General features: G+C 37.5%; 1 protein-coding gene across 1 annotated transcript in view; it reads right to left on the bottom strand.

Moving 5' to 3' along the window:
• Positions 1–22,337, bottom strand: part of UQCC1 (ubiquinol-cytochrome c reductase complex assembly factor 1) — a 101,871-nt gene that overhangs the window by 40,089 nt on the left and 39,445 nt on the right. The window contains exon 7 of the mRNA XM_075176944.1: positions 17,233–17,341. Within this exon, the coding sequence (XP_075033045.1) occupies positions 17,233–17,341 (109 nt within the window). The remainder of the gene's footprint in view (positions 1–17,232; positions 17,342–22,337) is intronic.

The following is a 22,337-nucleotide window of genomic DNA, read 5'->3' on the forward strand; positions in this document are numbered from 1 at the left end:
GTGACTGAGGGAAAGGGAGCACCAACACGAGACTCACAACAGAGCAATGGGGTTATGTCCTCAAGCTTATAGACTTTAGTCAACCAAAAGAGTCCCATTGCTTTGGTTAGATACTTGGGTAAGCACTTGGATTATGTAAGGAAAAATGATGCGTGTCTTCCTGCCTGCTCCTTTGTTACATCATACTAAAACAGTCTTGATGTGTAGATACACATTTGCCAAACCATGCATTTTATGATATATTGTTGTGTTACGTACCAACTATGTACCCCCCTCCTTTCCCTCCCCTTTCTTTTTCTGTACCCCTTAAAAATTCTGTAAAATCTTATATAAACCTTTTAAGTTATAAATAATGTTGGAACGCTTGTTTTGACTTCAACACCACAACTATGAAACAGCACATCTTGCAAAAATCATTCCCAAGTTGTAACCATCATTAAAAACAATCACAAACTGATGACTATTAGTAAAAAGCTTAGGGGAGAGAGATGTACATGGGCTATGCTGCAGTAATTATGGAATAGGAACAAAGTGAATCCCAGACGCTTAGGAAAGGACTTCATTCTCTTAGGCACAGCTTTTGCCAAGAGGGCGTCATGCAAAGTATTAACTTCCTGTCCTGTTTCTATATCTACTGCTATCTAAGTTGTTTGACTCTGTCCTGTTCTCTATCTACCAGAATAGATGGGTGTCCTAATCCAATTTACTTTGGTTCAGGTTTTACAGGTCAATGGTGACCGATACCCACAGATAGCACTGATCGCCTTATAGAGATGCGGATTCAGTGCACACGGCTGAGTGACAAAAGCAACTGACAGAAAAGGGACCGGGGAAGAGTAGAACATGCTCTATTTCCCTCTGTTCCATCATCTGTTTTAGTAAACTGGCATGGTGCATTGTGCCTGCCTCTATACTGCCATGTTTACATTTCTACCATATCCCAGAGATTCCCAACCACTATCAGGGCACACCTATGTGTCACACTGCTTTGCTACACTTGCCTCAATAATTTAGGTTTGATAAGCGAAAAAGAAAAGGTAACTATTGTAATAGGAATGATGTGCGAAATACATTTTAACTTGAAATTAAAAGTAGAAACCCTGACCGTTCCTATTTTTGCCAAGATTCCATTTTTATTTATCCCATCTTAAACACTGGTTTGTCATAACAAAAGAATTAGTCAGAAAGTGTGTCACGACAGAGAAAAGGTCAGAAACCAATGTCATTTTCTTTACTATATAAAGCTAATTATACTAAATTAGTTTATGAGGTATTAAAAGTAATGAAGACAAAAATAAACAACATTTAAAAGTGTTGTATACCAAAACAACATAAAACTCAAGTAGCTCTATATGAAACTATTGGTGTTTCAATTACCCACATATTCTGCAGAAAATAATAGCTGTGATCCCCAATTGCTGCACAAACGTAATCCTTGCACACGTTCCAATCCTTCTTACCAGAAAAGGGTTAACCTAAAACAACGAAGCTCCAAGTATTCTGTGACAATTCTATGAATTACATTGGTTAAATAACGATTTTTCTATTATAACAAGCAAGTAATTAAACACGGTATATAAAGCCATCCATTTTCCAGCGTATGAAAGAAACAAGTGGATCGTTCGTGTTTGTAGGCTGTAAACACCTGCCTAAAGAATCATGGAGCCGCTTAGATCTGGTTATTACAATATTTAATAAGGCTTGATAAACTAACAGACACACATTAGAATGTTCATAGTATGATTACAATTCATCTGATGGTTCAATTATATTTTATAGTGTTCATAAACAATGAGGTCACGTCTGGCCAATCGCAGCAAGCTGTTCGGTGAGAGTCGCAGGACATGTTTTTTCTCAGTGGAATACATTGTAAATTAGGATTACTTGGCTTTAATAAGGCAGACCCGGTTACATGTAGCACACTCCATAAATTACCTCTCCGTTTTTAAATAAACAAACTCCACGACTTACGATATATTTGCTACGCTCTTTTTATGACATAGTAAAATTGTTACCCTGAGAATTGCTTAACACTTATTACAAAACTTACATCAGGCAAATGTAAAGAGGCTAGAAAAATAAACTTTGGCTCCATTAATTGAAGTACTTCACTCTATATACCTGAACTAAAGACTAACTTTTTTGTGGACATTAACTCTTGTATTGCATTACAATGAAATATAAAGGTTTCTTAAAAAATACAGAATTAACTATTTTTAGGAATGTAAAAATATATAAGCACACAATTCTCTCTCAAATCTGTCAAGGCTCTAAAGAGTGATATAAATAAATTATGATTATTCATATTTTATTTTATATACCAAAATGACAAAGAGAACAAAAATATTAAGGGGAAGATATTAGATGTTCTTGGTGAATGAGAAAAATAAATAAATAAAAACACGTACAGGAATTTAAAACAGCACTAAAGAGTTCAGGCAAATATTTTTAAATTATTAAAGGTGACTTAACCTGGCCAAAAAAAATGCTCTTGATGCAATGGACATCCCCAGCTCCACCTCTTATCGGTACATTGAAAACCGATTTGTTAGACATTCTTTATTTAAATAGAAGGGCTACATATAACAGTGGAAAAAATTAATAGAAAATGGGGTTTATATCTCAAATCATTACATGTTCCTGCACAAACTAACGTTATGAAGCTGTTTGAATCCAGAGTGGTATCTACTCCGACAAATTGACTAACGAGATGATATGCCTCTCCTTACATGTCAGATTTTTTTTACACATTCTATTTAGCCCTCCTTTGATTCCCTGTCCCCCTCTACCCTCCCCTCTTCGGTGCACTACCTTATTAGCAATGGTCTTACTTATACTTATAATACTCCCTTTTCTGACCACGAGGGAGGGACGAGACACAAAATCGTTTAGATTCTATATTATTGTTTCCTTTGTGTTTTTCTTTTGTTATGTATTTTATTTTACTTTACACAAGAAGTTAAATTGCTCTGCTTGTCTAGCACAACAATGTCTTTTCTATAATGGTAACGGAAAAGCAGGATACCCCTTACTTTCATTTACATGGCTTGTTGTTTATGTTTTTCTGGCTTGTATTTCTATTTTTGCTTTCTTTTGAGCTTTCTTCAATAAAAAGTAAAAAAAAAAAAAAGATGGAACTACACTGATTTGATTTGCTTTCCTTTATGTACCAGAACAGTTTTATTTACGAATTTTTAGTTGTATTTAATAAAATAAATCAAAGGTTGCTCATTGTATGCTGCCATATTTTTGACATTTTAAAAATCTTAACATACATGTTGCTATGATACCAGTTTATTTACTTATTAGCCATTTTTTATATAGTGCCTACATATTAAATAGCACTTTACAGTGAATATTTAATCATTCACATCATTCCCTGTACCACTAGAGCTTACCATCTAGAATCCCTACCACACGAACACACGCTAGGAAGTATATTTACTAAACTGCGGGTTTTAAAAATGGAGATGTTGCCTATAGCAACCAGATTCTAGCAGTCATTTTGTAGAATATACTAAATAAATGATAACTAGAATCTGATTGGTTGCTATAAGCAACATCTCCACTTTTTCAAACCTGCGGTTTAGTAAATCTAGCCCCAGGATTAATTTTGTCAGAACCCAAATTAACCTACCAGTATGTCTTGAAAGTGTGGGGGGGAAAACATATAAACTCCACACAGATAGGGCCATGGTTGGAACCAAACAATGCTAACAACTGTGCCACCCATGCTGCCCATTGATCAATTCCAATGACACAAGAACGTGGAAACGCATTCCAAGTAACAGTGGATTAATAAATGAGCTACCAAATTAGTAGCAATGCACACTAGGATTAGTGTTAAAATATTGCTGCATGCAATTTCTGTTTAACAAATGTACTGAACTTAGCTGTTGGTGGTGACTGAAGGTACTGTGACACTAAAGATGCCCATGCATGGATAGAAAGTTGTACTGTGTTCATACACACTGCGATTTGGGACCAATTGGGTCTAAAACGGCCTAACTACCCCTCAAAATTGCAATAAATACGAGATAATTTAAAGCCAAACGCTGAAAGCTGTCAGACTTCCTTCACTGATTAGTGAGGTGGATACACTCAGTAATAGTTATAAATATTCATAGCTCCCCAGAAGATGGCTTAACTCATGCTGGTATGGAAAAATGTGAATTAGGAAGAAACTAATTACCTTTATATGGGCAGTATATAGTGAAATAGTAGTCCTCACCACTTTCACAGGACCTATGGTGAAAGTCTGGTGTTGCTTTTCACTCTGCACCTACTGTGTGGAAGCCAGTACAACTAGCTGCAGTTTGAAATGTGATCCGATGTCACAACTACCTGGTACAGGACTTGACTTTTGCAAAACAGCGGGGGGCAGGGTGGGGTTAAGTTGTAACATTAGGGCCCACTGGCAGTACTTGGGTTTTTATGTTTTTGGGTAGAGAATCAGTTCAACGCCCAGTGAATGAAGCATATGTTTACCTATATATGTTGTCTATTCAGATTTCTGTGCAGTTTCGAATATGGGATTGGTACTCTTTAAGGAAAAGTCTCCTCAGTCTGGATGCAAGAGCTACAGGGAATGACGTGTAGAGCACAGCCTCACAAAAAAACAGACGTAGGTGATCCTAAAGGGACATAACCAAGGTACAGCAAGAAATAGTGTAGTATTTGACTTTGGGCTCATACCCACTGGTTTAAAATTGTGGCACTTTGAACACTAACACAACGCATAAAAACGGGTCCGAAAATGGAATCCAGTGACCTCATTTGGACATGCAGTGTCACTGGCGTTTGAAAGCATTGTGGCTTTACAAACACTACCTGCTCCATTCAATGTGTTTAAGTTAACCACATGTCTAATGCATTTGGCATACGTTTTCACTGGCGTTTGAATTTGAGTTGTTGAAACGCAAGTGGGTACCCTGCCTAAGTATGAATGTAAATATTGCCTTAAACAACATAAAATGTGTTTATATGGCCTTATCTGTGAGGAGTTTGTATGTTCTCCCCGTGTTTGGGTGGGTTTCCCCCGGGTGCTCCGGTTTCCTCCCACACTCCAAAAACATACTGGTAGGTTAATTGGCTGCTAACAAATTGACCCTAGTCTGTGTGTCTGTCTCTGTCTTAGGGAATTTAGACTGTAAGCCCCAATGGGGCAGGAACTGATGTGAGTTCTCTGTACAGCGCTACGGAATAAATGGCGCTATATAAATAAATGGTAAAAATAATAATAATAAGTACATGTAATTTGAAGCATATTGTACTCAACTGATAACATTATTGATTAAGTTCTAAAATAGGACTTTTTCTGCATGTTTTTTTCTAGAAATACAATATAAATTGATTAATAACCTCCAAACACAATACAAGTGAACCGCTTCTACTTCACCTCAAGCTGCCTGTTCACCACGCAGTGCAGTATACCTTATTACCAGTATCTTTACTCTTTTGTCACTGGCATTTATGTAAATTAAAGGACAGTGTCAAATTCAACATTCTGTAGATTTTACACATGGCAACCTAGAAATAATATCTGATACCAACACAGATGTATTACTTTTCCTGGACCCGTTGATTTTTACTTTGTAAGAAAAGGCCCAGCATTCTCCTTCAGAAACGAAGCAGTGCATTAAGTTTAGAACCCAATGGAAAGCTCCAGATGTACAGTGACTCATTGTTTCCCACGCTGCACCTGTGCAAACGTTGCGGCATTGACATATCCATTTCCTTTCGTAGAGTTGTGCCATAGACTGGTAGAATGCCACTCCCAAGCACAGCTGTGAGCCTGTATTCATTGTTTCAGCACCCAGTTAATAGACAAACTTTTCCAACTACTATATTACACTGCGGCTTACATGTACTGATGAACCTGGGTGCCTTTCATTATTTTGCTAATATGGTCACAAAGTGAATAAGTATTTAAATGCTGTTCTTCTTAGTGTACAGCACAGAAAATCTTATTTTATCAATGGGGACCCAAGCGTGTTTATATTTTCTCTGTTGTGCTAGTGATCAGAAAACGGACATGCCATTCAAAACTGCTCAAACATATATATTTAAAAAATAATGTCATGGAAATTACACCCAATAGCCAAAGTTATTAAAAGGATGTTATTTTATGTACATAGCAGTAAAAACTCTGCTTTGGCTTGTTAATCCATGACAACCTTACCTTGTTTCATGGACCCTTTTCCTTGATGAAGAGAAAACAAATAAGCAGCGGGTAACGGGAGAAGCTGTTCTGCAAGGCATATTTTGCTTCCTAAAATACCACAAGTACCATCATTGTATTTTTTAAGAGGGGTACACAGAACCCGTGGTTTAGGATTTATGCAAGCATTAAAACCTTTTATAGGAGATTCTGTCAAAACCTAAAATGAACCCACACCACAATTTGCATATTACAATTAAGCAGGAGTAGCCTTAAATTAGAACATATATTCTGCATGTATAGCTCTGTGATCAGTAACTGTATTGCACACTGAATATCACAGGGATGCCAGGATACTAGCATATCATTCCATAGGGATCTCCAAAAATGACAAGTTACTAAGTGCGGCATCTGGTTGTACTGCCCGAGTTACTAAGTGCGGCACCTGATCGTACTGCCCGAGTTACTAAGAGCGGCACCTGATCGTACTGCCCGAGTTACTAAGAGCGGTACCTGATCGTACTGCCCGAGTTACTAAGAGCGGCACCTGATCGTACTGCCCGAGTTACTAAGTGCGGCACCTGATCGTACTGCCCAGGTTACTAAGTGCGGCACCTGATCGTACTGCCCAGGTTACTAAGTGCGGCACCTGATCGTACTGCCCAGGTTACTAAGTGCGGCACCTGATCGTACTGCCCAGGTTACTAAGTGCGGCACCTGATCGTACTGCCCAGGTTACTAAGTGCGGCACCTGATCGTACTGCCCAGGTTACTAAGTGCGGCACCTGATCGTACTGCCCAGGTTACTAAGTGCGGCACCTGATCGTACTGCCCAGGTTACTAAGTGCGGCACCTGATCGTACTGCCCAGGTTACTAAGTGCGGCACCTGATCGTACTGCCCAGGTTACTAAGTGCGGCACCTGATCGTACTGCCCAGGTTACTAAGTGCGGCACCTGATCGTACTGCCCAGGTTACTAAGTGCGGCACCTGATCGTACTGCCCAGGTTACTAAGTGCGGCACCTGATCGTACTGCCCAGGTTACTAAGTGCGGCACCTGATCGTACTGCCCAGGTTACTAAGTGCGGCACCTGATCGTACTGCCCAGGTTACTAAGTGCGGCACCTGACTGGACCCCGGGCCGGTCCCATAGAGGGATATCTTAGGTTGGGTCACTTGCATTTTTTTTTCTCCTAAAATATTTTTAATAGGATGCTGAGTTGAGTCTTGCCCACGGCTAAAATTTGCCAGCCATCACCTGAATGCAAGTATGGTTAAAGAGAAGGGGGTTGTCCAAAAATGCGCCATTCTGTAAAACAATTTGGATAGTAATGTTTATGGAATACATAAGTCAGTATAAACAATTTGGCATAATCCTCTTCTGAGACTTGGGAACCTTGGTCGACTGACAATATCCGCTTATCTCTGACTTCCTAGTTAATTGTCTTGACATAAAAAATGATTTTGTTTTAAGACATACCTGCCTCCCTGGGCTCACCCTCCTTCCAACGCCCCCTCACCTCTCAATCTTCACTTTCCTTCCCTCGTTCCCAATCCTCACTTTTCTTACTTTAAAAGAAAACCCCTCCCCTTGTTGTCAATTTCGCTATGGCCTTCACTCCTTCTTAGATCTTAGGAAAACAGAATAAAGAATTCTGAACAAATCCAAAAGACCACAGCCAGAATATATTTGTTTATGATTGAATTTTTACATGTTTGCTCAACACTGAATTAAAAGAAGTAAAAGATAATCCAAGGCTTAAAGAAAAAACCTTTTCATGCTACACAAATACTGTAGTTACAAACAGAGCTTCCAGCTGCTGAACGAGAAACTGACATGATCATGTTTTAAGCATGACACTTAAACTCATACACACACACACACATGCTTTCCTTAAATAGTATACATAAGAAGTGCGCCCCCTCTCTGGAAGGAACATTTGCTCCAGGAACAGGTTGTGTATGTGTGGTGAAGCAGTCCAACGGTTAAAAGTTTTTCTTGCCAATGTTTTAAGAGTGCAGGAGGTTCAAAATGACAGATAAAACAAACAACGATAGTCCTGTGAAAACCTCTGGCTGCCTTGCTCTCTGATGTTAACAAGGCTCTCTTTAATACTGCAACTTTTCAGAAGTGAATAAAATGATTGCTTTGCCCTGGTTCTGCCCTCAAGCATTAGGAAGGAGGGGTGGACAGGAAAAAAATACTCTCTGGAGTAACATAGTAGCAGTGTCAAGCATCTTTAAAAATTGTATCAGACAAGCTCTTAATCATGGAAACTTCCCAATTTGTCACGGTTTATTGTGGATGAATTTCATTTAAAAATATACTTAAAAAAAGATAAAAAAAAATACTTAAAAAAAACCCCACTGAATTAAATGGCCAAGAGGAGAAAAGGATACAAATATGAATAGTTTTCTACCACTGATTTTGCCAAAAATGACATTAGGATTGCCCATGACTCTGCCAACTTTCCTTAATCTTTTACAAAAAAACATGATTCTACTCACAGCCTGCTCGCTGCCAGATTTAGGAAAAACTCAATTCATTTATTTGCACTGTATTGCAGTTGGTACCAAGTAAAGAAAAAGAGACTCAGTGTATTTTGGCTAGAGGGCTTGGTAAAGCACTTACACTTGACTATTCATTTGTGAAAGTTATACTCTTTCTGTAATGATGACAGCAATTCCTATACATTCCACAAGGAAGGGCTCTCTTTTTCTTCTTACTAGCACTGAGGCAACACTAAAGGATGAGAAGGGTACTATGTAGATAACTGAGTGGCAGTCAAGTGGGGTGGGTAGCATAATACATACAGGGGTAGCACTAGATTTGCCTTCTCTCTCTTGTAACTTCAGGGACCATTTGAAGTGTTGCTATGGGGCTCACAATGTTCTAGTTAAGACACTGGATCTGACAATGGAATCCACAAGATAGCAGGTCAAATTCAAAGCCATTGATGCCCCAATGCTGATCCCTTGCAACTGACAGAGAAGAGTAAGAAGATAAAACTCCTCTGATCTAGGTTGTAGAACTTCTGAGTGGTTATTTTAAATTTACACCGAGACGCAGCAGATAAATGAACTCTTCCTACTACAGTTTCTATACCTCATAACTTCACAACCCGACTCCCAAGTACACATTCAGACTCATTTGAAGTAATGCATACTACATGAAGCAAAAACTCGGAATTTCATTATGTTCTGTGAACTATTACAGACAAATGTGACAAACTATTTATGAATCAGTAATCATGGCTGGCTTGTCAGGAGCTCAGGTTAAATAGCATCACTGCTACCCTATGATTTATAATACTTAAATGATCAGTTAAAAACATACATGAAAAATGTTCAAATTATAATAGCATGCAAAGTTTTTCTATGTTGTCTGAAGGTCCCAACATTGCAAAGCACCATTATTCTCTGTCAGAGCAGGAGGAGTGTAAGGGTTTGCCATATAGTACAACATATGACATCACCTAGCTGTAATTGAGAGGGATGTGTCAGATAGGAAGTAGGGGTGCCATTTCTAAATTCTACCTGGGGTGCTTTTAGAACGTCTGGGTTTAATTTATAAATAATCACCAATGCCAAGTAAACATCAAAAACCTTGTAGATAAAGATACCAAACCCCCCTGTTAGATATGAGTGGCGTTTAAGGCTGTGGAGTCTGGTTGACTGTTGTGTTAACATCTATGTAGGCAGCAAAGATGATAAATTATGCTTTTTTTTAAATAACCATTTTATTAGAAAATTTCAAACATTTATACAAAATAGAAGAATTATCCAGATGTAAATGAGACATAACTGAGAAACATTCATATGGTCAAAACAGAATACAACAAAATTTCTTATGTTTGCAGGATGAGTGAGAAGTGGACTTGTTGTGTTGATAATATGACATATCAGAGAAAAAAAACATAGAAAAAAAAACATAATGTGACTCGTAAAAGTTAACATACAACCGTGAGCTGCTATCAGGTGTTACAACAATGTACCAGGATACAAAACTTCTAACTGGATATTGTGAGATGGCCATACCAGGAAGGAAGGGGGGGGGGTGGAGAGACATCCTCAAAAACTCTTCCCAGGGATCGGTACAAAGACCAGGTGGTATTTTCAAACATTTTTAGAATATCTTCCTGTGTTTGTCACTATGAAGAAATTCAATAAATGGGCCCCATTTCTTGTAAACTTTTTCCATCTCTTTCTCAATATCAGGCAGAGTCACTTATTTGTCAAAGTATAATGTACTTTACTTCCAAGAAAAAAGGAGGGGAAGGGACAATTCAGTGTTGGAAAATTATTAGTTTAGCAATTGTGGGAATAACCGTGAGAAACGGCTTAACATCTTGTGATTCTCTCTGAGGAATAAGTGGAATCCAATTATCAAAGTGACAGGCATATAAATCGGCAAGGTAGTAACTAAAACTTAGGAGAGAAAGGGTAACACTTTGTTTCAGAATTTCTGTATTTTTCGGCATTGCCCAACTTTATGGATAAAAGAGGCATGTGTATGTTTACATTTGGGGCACATCCCTAATTCTTCAGTTACATAATGTTTCCTGTGAGCTTGGGAGATACAGGTCCAGTTTAGAAACTGCAAGTAAACCTCCGTTAATCTAGTAGAATGTAACCATTTCATTATGTTATCATAATATTTCACCAAATCTGCCACTGAGGGGCGTATAAGGGAGTCTTTGGTCCAGGCAGTATTTGTGGAATCCCATATTTGAGATATATCAGTTGGAAGTAAATCAGTATATAGAAATACATTTTGGACTTTTTTTTTTTAATGTTAAATAATTTTGTGTAAAAAAAAAACCAAAAGTATTATTGGAGGGATACCTTTATTGGCTAACCAATACAAATATTATTATATTTGCTAGCTTTCGGAGCACAGAGGCCCCTTCTGTGCTCTGAAAGCTAGCAAATGCTTGAAACTGTAAGTTGAATGCAATGGAGGTTTTTGTATATGTGAAGTGGCCTGGAATGCAATTTATATTAGAATATGTCTAGTATGAAAATGTAGTATAGCGTATTTTGAATGGAAGAGGAATGGATTATGTGTAACTGCAAGGCTCATCTTAGTTTATAAAAGTTAGATTGAGTTTTGGCCAGTATATGTGGAGTTTAAATTGTAGCATTTGTCTTTGTGTTTGCAGATATAAGAATACGGCGGAGATTAGGGAGTTTGTATTAATAAAGTAGTGTATTTGAATGGAATATAGTTATAATGTGTAACTGGTTGCTTGTTTTGTAAGACAATGTTATGTTTTAGTTTTGATGGAGATTGAGGATAAGTGACTGTGTACAATAGGTTACATAGTTTTGTACATAAAAAAATATTGTGAATATGTGACTGTGTGTAATATGTTGGTTACACAGTTATTTGTATGTTATATTGTTAGTGTACTTAGAAAGTGAAACAGCATATGATTGGATTGATACTTAGATGGGACTGGATAAGAAAGTGGTTTGGAAATTGTTACAGGAAGTGAAACAGCATTTAATTTGTACTGGATTGATACTTAGTGTATGTGATATTGTTAGTGTACTTAGAAAGTGAAGAAAATGAGAATGTGATATTGAAAATCATTAAGTGATTTATACTGGATAGTCAGTGGGCAGATGTTCACATATGGCAGAAATTACATGGGATAAGATCAGTTTTTAGTTAATATGACAGCGAGTTGATATACAATGTGTTTGGATCAGGCTGAGTTTCAGACAATAGAGAAATTGGAGGTTTATCTAATCCATCCATGCCTCAAGATGGCTGCCATTGTAAGATAATATGATCATCATGACTAGACAAAATGGCTCCTGTGTGAGGTAAATCAGCTTACCCCCTCCTCGCCCTCCACACACACACACACACACACACACACACACACACACACACACACACACAATACAGTCACACACCTGTAACAATAGTTGAAGGTGAATCACACATCCTTACACCACACAATGGTTGATCAAACACACATACTCACACAGCAACATATATTTCTAGGTGTAATCCTTGACTCACAACTATCCTTTGTTCCCCACATTGACTCTATATCTAAATCATGCTGCATACATCTAAAAAACATTTTCAGAATACGCACATATCTCAGAAAAGACACTGCAAAAACCTTAATTCATGCACTCATCATCTCCCGCAACGACTATTGCAGTTCCCTCCTTACTGGTCTTCCCAAAATCAGACTCGAGCCCCTACAATCTATTTTGCATGCCGTAGCAGCAGATTGATTTTCCTTACAAACCATTCTACCTCTGCTGAGACACTCTGTCAGTCTCTACATTGGTTGCCTGTTCTTCAACAAATTCAATATAAAATTATCTTCTACTAACATACAAACACACATCCTCCCATTCCTGGTTACATGACTTTTTTTGGGGCTGCACCCGCTTTGTGGAACTCCCTCCCTCCCAGAATAAGACTTTCCTCTAGTCTGCAAACTTTCAAGCATTCTCTGAAAAACCACCTCTTCAGACAAGCTTATAATATTCCTCAACCACCATCTTAATCTGCCTAGGTTACCCTATTAACACCCTCTACAAAGCTAACACAATACAACAACCCTCTGACCAACATTGCTGTGTGACTGATCATACAACCCACTCAATACTTTTTACCTTTGCATTCTAGCTGGACCAATGTGCAATATGATGTAGCACAAGCCCTTGTGTATCAAACTGCCATTGCCCCATAGATTGTAAGCTTGCGAGCAGGGCCCTCATACCTCTCTGTCTATATGCATTATCCAGTATTATTTTATTACTGTATGTTCCCAATTGTATAGCGCTGCAGAAATTGCTGGCGCTATATAAATAAATGTTGATATTTATAAAATAGACAATGGATGTAATGTATTGTATGAACATCTATGCTATACCACCTATGTTAATAGAGCAAACAAAATCGGTTGAGTTTCTATAAAAAAACACTCTGTCATGCTGTTTTATAATATTTATGAGTTTTACAATTAGAATTTTTATTAAAAATATAATATTTTTAAAAAGAAACTACAACTTGTGTGCAGATTTTTTGAAGATAAGCATAAGTTATTAAATATTGATCTTGTAGATTCAAGGGAAAATAAGAACTATACCTCTTTGGTTAAATCAGAACTATCTTTGCATGGAGTTGGTTGATGGTAATAGTCAAAAATAATGTGCCAGACTATAAGGAACCATATACCCCTGGTATTACCCTTTTACAGTGGCCAAAAGAAATGTGACATGGCTTGAGTCTGTTTGGGAGTCAGTGCTTTTCTTGAAATAGGTAGTGCTTCAGATTTAGAAAAATGTATTTTATACCTGCAAAAGTACCATATGCTGTTATCGTATTAACAATAGTGGGAAAAGACTTCTCAGGAAGAGAAACCATCAACATTGTAACATCGGCAAATAAAGCTAATTTACATTCTTTCGTGCAAATCGAAATGCCTGAGTAATCTGTATCTGCTCTTAGGGCACTGGCTAGTGGTTCTTCACTCCTATTGCTAAAGGAAAACAGAGCCCAAGGGACAGTTGGGATTAAGTGATCAGTCATTAAAATTAAAGGCTATTAACAAAAACAAGATATGGATGTGAAGTTACACATAAACGGTATTATATGTTTTACATGCACAACAAATAAAGCTTTTAAAATGTGAATTTATATTATCGTTCATTATTTGTGTACAAAGTATTTAATATTTACCTTTAAAGAGCTTGCTCACATTGACATATTTGTGTTCCACATGGATTGCACACTGATCAAACACTTCTGTCTGACCCGTGTGCGCTTTGTGCGAAACACAGAGGATCACACCTAGAAGAACACCACCTGTGTGGAATAGACCAAAAAAGCTGGAAATAAACCGGTAAAAGTCGGGCTTGCATTAAAAATAAAAACATACAACATCAAGAAGGATGATATCTGTAACTGCCACTGTGAAGTTTCAATACTACATGGCCAATGAAAGGCATTCACATGACTACAAAATAGATGCTATTCTTGGTTTAGTCGCAAAGGAAAATGTGAATAAAAACACTCAGGCAAACCACAGACACATCTATAAGGAGGGAAACTGCCAGCAGTGCACTTCACTAGCGTATGGGCAGAAGAGTAACACACGGACTGGGAATCTGCTCATATAAACTGCTGAGGCCCAAACATACCATCATTTTCATAGCTACATTAAGATTAATTTGCAATCTGTTTGAGATAATTTAGGAACAAATGCAGAGTTGTTAATATAAAAAGAGATAGCTGCGTTCTTTAGCAGAGAGACAAAGACAGAATGATGAAATTACCAAAAATATGTGTCTGAAGGAACTTGGGGAGACTATTTACAAATTGTAGGGGTAAAAGTGGTCGTTGGTCAAAATTCTGCTTCACGGGTTTCTCACATTTAGACATTGCACATACATAAATCCCCCAACCTGCTCTTCCCTTAATTTTTCAACAGGAACCCCATATTTTCAGGTCTCCATGCTGTGGAAGACTGGATAGTGAGGTAAATATTGAAATAAGTCAGGTCTGTATTAAAAATGTACCTGAATGAATGGCTGCCGCCTTTATTACATATGTCACTTGTTATCTGTTTGAATGTTGATTCACTGCTCTATTAATTCAAAACTAGAGCTCTAAATGGCCGGAAAATTACACAGGATTTAGCCCTAAGAGTTCGGTGTATAATGAATTAACCAAAAGAGGGTCTGAAGGATTGTAAAACCAGAACTTTGCACCTCTGCAAAATGGCCTGTTCTGCTGCAAAATTCAGGACTAAAACATGTGTCAATTCTAGAGTGAAATTGTAATGGCTGGAGTTTGAGGAAAGGGACTCTAACCTGACTGTTATATTAGGAATCACTATATAGTGGTGGGAGATATGCAACTGACACCTACTTAAAAGGATCATGTATCAACTTGTACCATAGGTAATAAGTATAGAATAGATCTAATGGGACTAAGTAGGAAGATTAGCATAAAGTCTGAATAAATATATGAACAAAATAGGACATCAGAAATAAGGGTAGCAACACTAGAAAATGTAAGACCAATTAACAAAGCAAGTCTAACTAGAAAAAAAGAATATTATACTGAAGCTTGTAAAACCCCCTTTTTCCATTATCTAACATTCCATAAATAGGCAACTATCACAAACCAGTCTGAGGAAGAACCAAAAGATATTTAACAAATAAAAAACAGACACCTGTAAAGGTCTGTCTTCAGTGATCCTTTTGACATAAAAGAGTAAAATGATGAACAAAACAAACTATTAATTAGTAAAATAAGTTCTGGATTGATATATTTGAAAATTAATTGCGTTACTAAATATATGTATAATTCTCCTTTTCATCTGTCTACATTCTTTCAAGATAAAGTTACAACAGCAGTACAAGCAAGAAGGACAATAAGACCAGAATGGAAAGATTGTACAGCCAGAAAGGTGGTGCGAGGTTCTGTAGAGAGCGTGGTCTAACGGACGAGGGAGCTTTCCCTAGCAGCGAGCAAAAACAATTTACTGAGATTGTAACTATTAAACACAGAAGGACAAATCTATGGGGTTTAAGAAAATGGCTTTTAGGTTATAAGCAGTGGGGATAGGAAAGAACATTCTTTAAAAGTGGAATTAACTTTCAATGTTTACACAGCAACAAGTAGATCACATCCAGGTTAGAATTCTGGAAAGTTACATATAGAAAACCAAAATAATCTATACAAAACAAAACAACGTTACAGCTTCCTATGAGTAAAACATGCTACGTATAATTCTAAATAAAACGTAAAAAACATACGTTTATAAACTAAGATATCCTTGGTATGAGTGGAATTGATATTCCAAAATGTGTACTGTATAGTGGACACAAATACTGTAAATGCTAATATATAGTAAATTAAATAGCTTTAACTTTGGGGGCGTCTTCTAGAGACAGGAGTTCTAGCATGCAAAAATAAATTAAGAAAATTAAATTAAAATAGCAAGAGTTGGAAACATGGACATGAGAAAATAGTCTAGCATTAAACATATAGAACATGAGCTCTAAACACTGCAATATTATTTAATAAAATAAACTGTTAGCACTGAGCACCAACTGCTAAGCCCCACCCCTGCACTCTACCATGTTTAAAGATGCTCCTCCCCCTTACCCGAGCCATGGAGCCCAACATACAGACATTTTTTCCGGGGCTCCCACTAACACATCAGTTATAGAACTACATGGGCTCTGCAGCTTCATTTGTCTATAAATAGGGTTATTTACAATGGAAAAAAAAATCATAATCAAGTTCAGTAAATATTATACATTGAGGACTGTAGTCTGCAGTATCATGCCTAACCATCTTACTGTTCCTGGAAACCATTTTAAAATGTAAGCAAATTGGTAATGGAGAATACTTACAAAATAGTCGAGCTCACAGAGCAGCATAATAAAAGTAAACATGACTGACAAGGCAAAGGGAGAAAAAGCCACAACTGGATACTATGCATCAATGAAGGGCATTCTTATACACTGCAAAGGCTGCAAAATGGCTGCCTCCAGAGTGTGTAGGCAAAGGTTATACTTTAACTCTTTTGACACAGATGTATGATTTGAGCCAGGGACTTTGGCATTCTATCCACAAGAAGTTTACAACTTCCAATTTTATTTCTTTTTGCTACTATGTGAAGTGACAAGGCTCACAGAGAGATGCTGGAAAGGTATTTAGGGACACCTCTAGGGCCAACGTATTGAGACTCTCACCAAGTTTACATTTGCAGGTTCTTATGAGATCACCAATGTATCAGAAATTAATATATAAGTACATTATTCTGAATAAGTGGCTTCTCTGGGTAAACACAAGTCTTATCCAGTGAGTTAGAGCTGTGTGGAAAATAGTGTACAGTGCAGACTAAAATCATATAATAAATTAAGGTGTAACTCAGAGTATATTTGTATTCCCCTGAATCATGACAAAACCAACGGTTTGTCCATAATGCAGGATTTATCATAGAAGTAGTACACCTTTCATTGTCAGTTGTAAAACAATAGATGAGACACAAAAAAAAAACAACAAAAAGAAAACATCTTACCCCCATCACTTTCCCACGCTGCTCAGCATCTTCCCACATAGAGTAGACAATAAATCTACACATGTACTTCCCAGCTCGTCCTTCCTGCTTCATTCGAACCATACACATCCTAGGAAAACACATTACTGTCAATCCGATGCCCTTCAATGTACTGTTTTTTTTTAATAATCCATTCATGGTTTTACATAAGACTATTCCAATAAGAATGGATTATAGACTTGGTGACTTCTTTATAAAGGACTACATTTTCCCAGTATCTAGAAGGTCAACACCTATTTGCTTCCTCTTACATGCAGAGGAGTGCTGGGTGAAAAGTACAGATAGAGCAAAATACAGTGACAGATCACTAATTAGTTATTATGTCTAGATAGCTAGTACAATTCTGTGCAATTATCACACAGACCACTGCAATAAAATCTACACCATCTGTACATCTCATCTAGCACTCCTGTACAACTTATCTGCTTATGATGTCTTCACTCTACCTTAACATTCGTCTAAATGACTTGTTAGCTACAAAATTCATAATTAACAGTTATCAACTTGATGCTTTTGTCTTTTTTCAGCCCTATTAAATTCTAATTATAGCAGATGTGGACTACAGGTTTCATTTGCTGTTCTCTTTCATAGATAATTTGACATTTTAGTCTATTCTTAGTGGCCATTCTTTCAGAGGCATTTGCGCTACTTCTAGTGTAAATTATTGGTTATAATATATTTTATAAAATAGAAAATAATAAAATTATTAGTAACATGTATACTTTACCATACATTATAATGATAAGAGGCAAAAAAGAGTTTTGTGATTAAATGAAGATTTGATATAGAATCATATGATGTAGCACTATGCAAACAAGGATGATATTCCTTTAATTTTGGTTATTATAGTCACATCCTCCCCTTCTGTAAAATACTTAAGCCCCCGAACCATGTAGAATGGATTTAAATTAAATAGAGGTTTCAAGTATTGTAGATTTTCTCCTTAGATTAATTTGGAGGTTAGAAGCTATATGTAATGTTGTACACTCCTGTCACCCCCTTCCCCACCAAAAAAATAAATAAAATAAAATAAAATAAATAAATTGTTAAAACATAGTTAAACTACAAATATGATTTGGTTGTTATTTTTCAGAATATGTGTTCAGGCAATGTTTCAAAACTTACCTAGTTTTATTTACAAACGTACAGAGCAAATGCTGTTTTGCGACGTCATGTCTCACAAATATGAGGCGTTCCTTGCAGAGTACAGACTAGGTGCATGGACGCAAAAATGACACTAAATTGAACAGGGGGGGTGGGGGGGGTGGGAGCAACAGCAGTGCAATATTCACAAATACATCCAATAAATAGATGTATAGTGTATTTATTATTTAAAAAAAAAAAAAAACAGAGGATGTAGGATTCCAATTAAGAAGTCCCAAGAATATAGTGCAAAAGGATGGAACAGAACTACATTATTCCAAAACCAAACTGAATTTTAAGAGATTGCATGTTAAAATGAATGGAGAAGTACTAAAGTGTTAATAGGTTAGACATTGAAGTGACATTTTAGTCTTTACACCATGCACATTGTGCTACCCTCTGTGGGATTCAACTCACTCGGGTAGACCAGAGTATATCCAAAATAATACTTTATTTCAACAACACAGTACCAAAAAACGTTCATAAGGTATGTTACTTTAGTCTAGTCGCTTTCAATAAATATTTTCCACTGCGATCAATGTGGTTCCAATGCACAGAGAGATTTAATAGCAAGATGTAACAAATAATTAAATAAAACAAAGCACAGCTGATACATACGCAGCGCACTGGATCAAGCATAGCCATTCAGTCCTGAAGTCTGTGGTCAAAGTAGACTGAATGATGGTCTCATTGTCTGGTTTATATTGTTTGTGGTAATTAAAATAAAGCATTGGTGATGTCATGGCATTTTTCCATTGGTTCAGAATTTAGGACAATCCAGTATAATGCAGGTCAAAGGTCGGTTTACATGTTGCGCTTCAAGGGTAGGGGTCAACTCTCCAACAGCTGCCTGCCAGTCTATTAGCATTCCAAACACAATATCATTTTGAGCATTAATCCTTTATCACCCATAACTAGCATACGCAAGGTGCGATAGCTTAGCCGATTGTAGTAGAGGATGTCTAATGGTAGAAAGTGGATTAGTATGACACTAAACACGACATTTCCTATATCCTGAACCTTAGATATCAATAAAGTGGTTTTAACATTATTATATTAAACTATTAAATCTATTACATTTGATTATAAAAGACTATGTGCTGGAACTGCATTAAGATGAACTATTTACAAATGAACGTGTGTGTAAATGTATGTAAAAGTGTTCGCTAGTGTTATTGTGTAATACGCCCTTCCACGCCGTAGCATGCTATTTGCATATATTTGATAAAGCCAATTAAATTGATGTTTATTTAATTTGAAACAACTTCATCCAATTAGTTGACTTTCACAGGCACAGGGTAAATGGTAGCATGTACCCTCCAGCAGCCTCATACAGACAGAACTCCAAAGTAATAATCTCAGTATGTTTCAGAACTATATCTATATACCGTTTAGCTAGACAGTTCTCATGTTGCCCAGCCTGGGATACAGGCTCCAACAGACCCTGCCCTGGTAGGGGTTCTTCCGCTGGCACTACAGTACAATGTCTGGTCCAGAGTACTTTTTGCTGATGTCTTGTACACCAGGATCCTCCAAGCTAAAGTAGCCTCTATTGGCATTCTGCTCTCCTTATATTCCTGGCTGTTTATACAGGGAGTAGGGTCAAATCTCTCAATCCCACACTATCAGAAGGGGTCTGTCAGTGGACACTTAAATTATTTAACTGTTAGTCATACGGTCTCTCTTACATTGTAATGGAATGGCTTGACAAATTAACAATTTTGGCTGGATACACTTAAAGGGTTAATTATCAGGGAATGACACTTCACGCTTGCATGAAACATTAAGACATTTGACACATAGATTGTATAACGCTGCAGATACAGAGTCTAATATATTCTGATCCAATAACATTGATATTTACACAAATTAATAGATTTCCAAATTCTATTTTAGCGAGCATAGTACTGTGGAGGCAAATTGCATATCATCTAGAAGTTCTAACCTAATTGCCTCTCAGATCACATGTTGACCTAGCAACTTAGATTAAGCTGTCAACAAGCTACCTTACCAGTCTCTCAGACATCGTTCTGATTACAAGCCAGTTCTAAGTCACACCTCATAACAATGGACATTTGTGACAAATGGTAATTACCTAAGCCAACACTAGCAAAATTACTACTGCTGTCTTGTTATTTTCACACGATATGGCAATATTCTTTATATTTCTAATACATTCAATATTGCAGGTAATAACAAGAACAAAATGTACCTAATGACATGAAATAGCAATACACCGGTTTATATACTTACACTGGGCCAAGGATTAAAAGTATAATTAAACTGTGACAAACGGGTGATAAATAAAAAAAGTCCTCAGTCCAGTTGGTCCCCGTTTCGTAACACACATTTTCCGGTGGATTCGCATCCTGAAAACCTATACATGCATTGATGTTCTGGGGACAGTTATAAAGACAGGACGGAGGACCTAGCAGACAAATAGACGCACTTGTGTGAATAAAGCAGTGTAGTCTCTGTTATATGCAGTTTGTAAATGAGTTTTACTATATTGTGGAGTCAGTATTAAAGTGGACACCCCTTCTTAAATCACCCTTCCCTGGGAACCACCTATTACCTGAAGCTGAGAGCCAACACGTGCTATGGCTCTTGGTGCTGTTGGACCAAGTCTGTCCATAGCTTGTAGTAGAGTTCCCGGTGGAGGGCACACCACTGTTTGCTATACGTACAGGTAAGGTTAATTTAGGAAATGAATGTCCAAAAAGCACTAGCAGTCACAACTATATTGCGTACCTGCTATTGTTGGCGCCACTCAGAGGAAGGTGCGGAGTCTAACGTGCCCCTGGTATTCACCAGGAACCCCCGCAAGGAGGTATGGACTCCACTGCAGGGACACGCAGGTCGCGGTCCTCCCACGAGTCGAATAGCGAGATACAAGAGGTGTCAGACAGGCCGGGTCGGTAACGTTCTGGTAGAAATAAGTACACGAGGATATCCAGAAGAATGGTGAGACAAGCCGGGTCGGTATTGTTCAGGAAGCGCAGTACAAGGGGAGATCCAAATAGAGGTGGTCAAACAGTTCTGGTCAGAAAGGTCACAGGCAAAATAAGGAAGGTCAGGAACAATGCAGGAAACTGATAATACACTGGAAAACGCTGGAGGCAGGAAGACCTGATACTCTGGCACTGGTAGGAGGGCCAGGAAGCGTTTAAATATAACAGGGGGCCAATGAGAAGCAGCATCGCGTCCCGTTGCCTAGCAATGAGTCTGTAAGGGTTCTACTACATCAACATCCAAAGGACAATGGTAATGCATATTTGTAAATGGCGGGTGGATGTTTTGCGAAATCACTCTGAAACGATGCAACCGATTACGCCACCAATATTTTTCTGCAAATCTACAGATGTATATGATGTGCTCAGACAACGGCATCATAGAAATAAATCACTCATAAAAGTCGTACTTATGCTATTAATATATAGATGTGCAGCCCTTTTGATGCTTGGAAATGTATCACGTTATCTATAACTGATGTATAGTGTAATATAATGGAATTAAGATCATGTCAATTGGTTAGGTCAGTGTTTCCCAAACGCAGTCCTCAGGTAACCCTAACAATGCATGTTTTCGATATCTCTTTGCTGGTGCACGGGTGTATTCATTACAGACAGGCGCATTTAGAAAGATCCACAGGTGGTAAAATTATTTCACTTGTGACTTTGAAAACCTGCACTGTTAGAGGTCCCCTGAGGACTGAGTCTGGGAATAACTGGGTTAAGTAGTATTAATTAGTATTATTAGTGCAGTGTTCTATTTCTGTATACAGTGTAATATGTATTATAGTTATGTTCAGAGTTCAGGTCACGTTGGTTAGGTGTAGTATCCTATCTCTTTATACTGCTATCACAGTTTTAACAAAATTGCATTATGATCATGTCCCATCTTTCAATATATTATGATTATAT

Source organism: Mixophyes fleayi, chromosome 6, assembly GCF_038048845.1.
Source record: "Mixophyes fleayi isolate aMixFle1 chromosome 6, aMixFle1.hap1, whole genome shotgun sequence".
NCBI lineage: Eukaryota > Metazoa > Chordata > Amphibia > Anura > Limnodynastidae > Mixophyes > Mixophyes fleayi.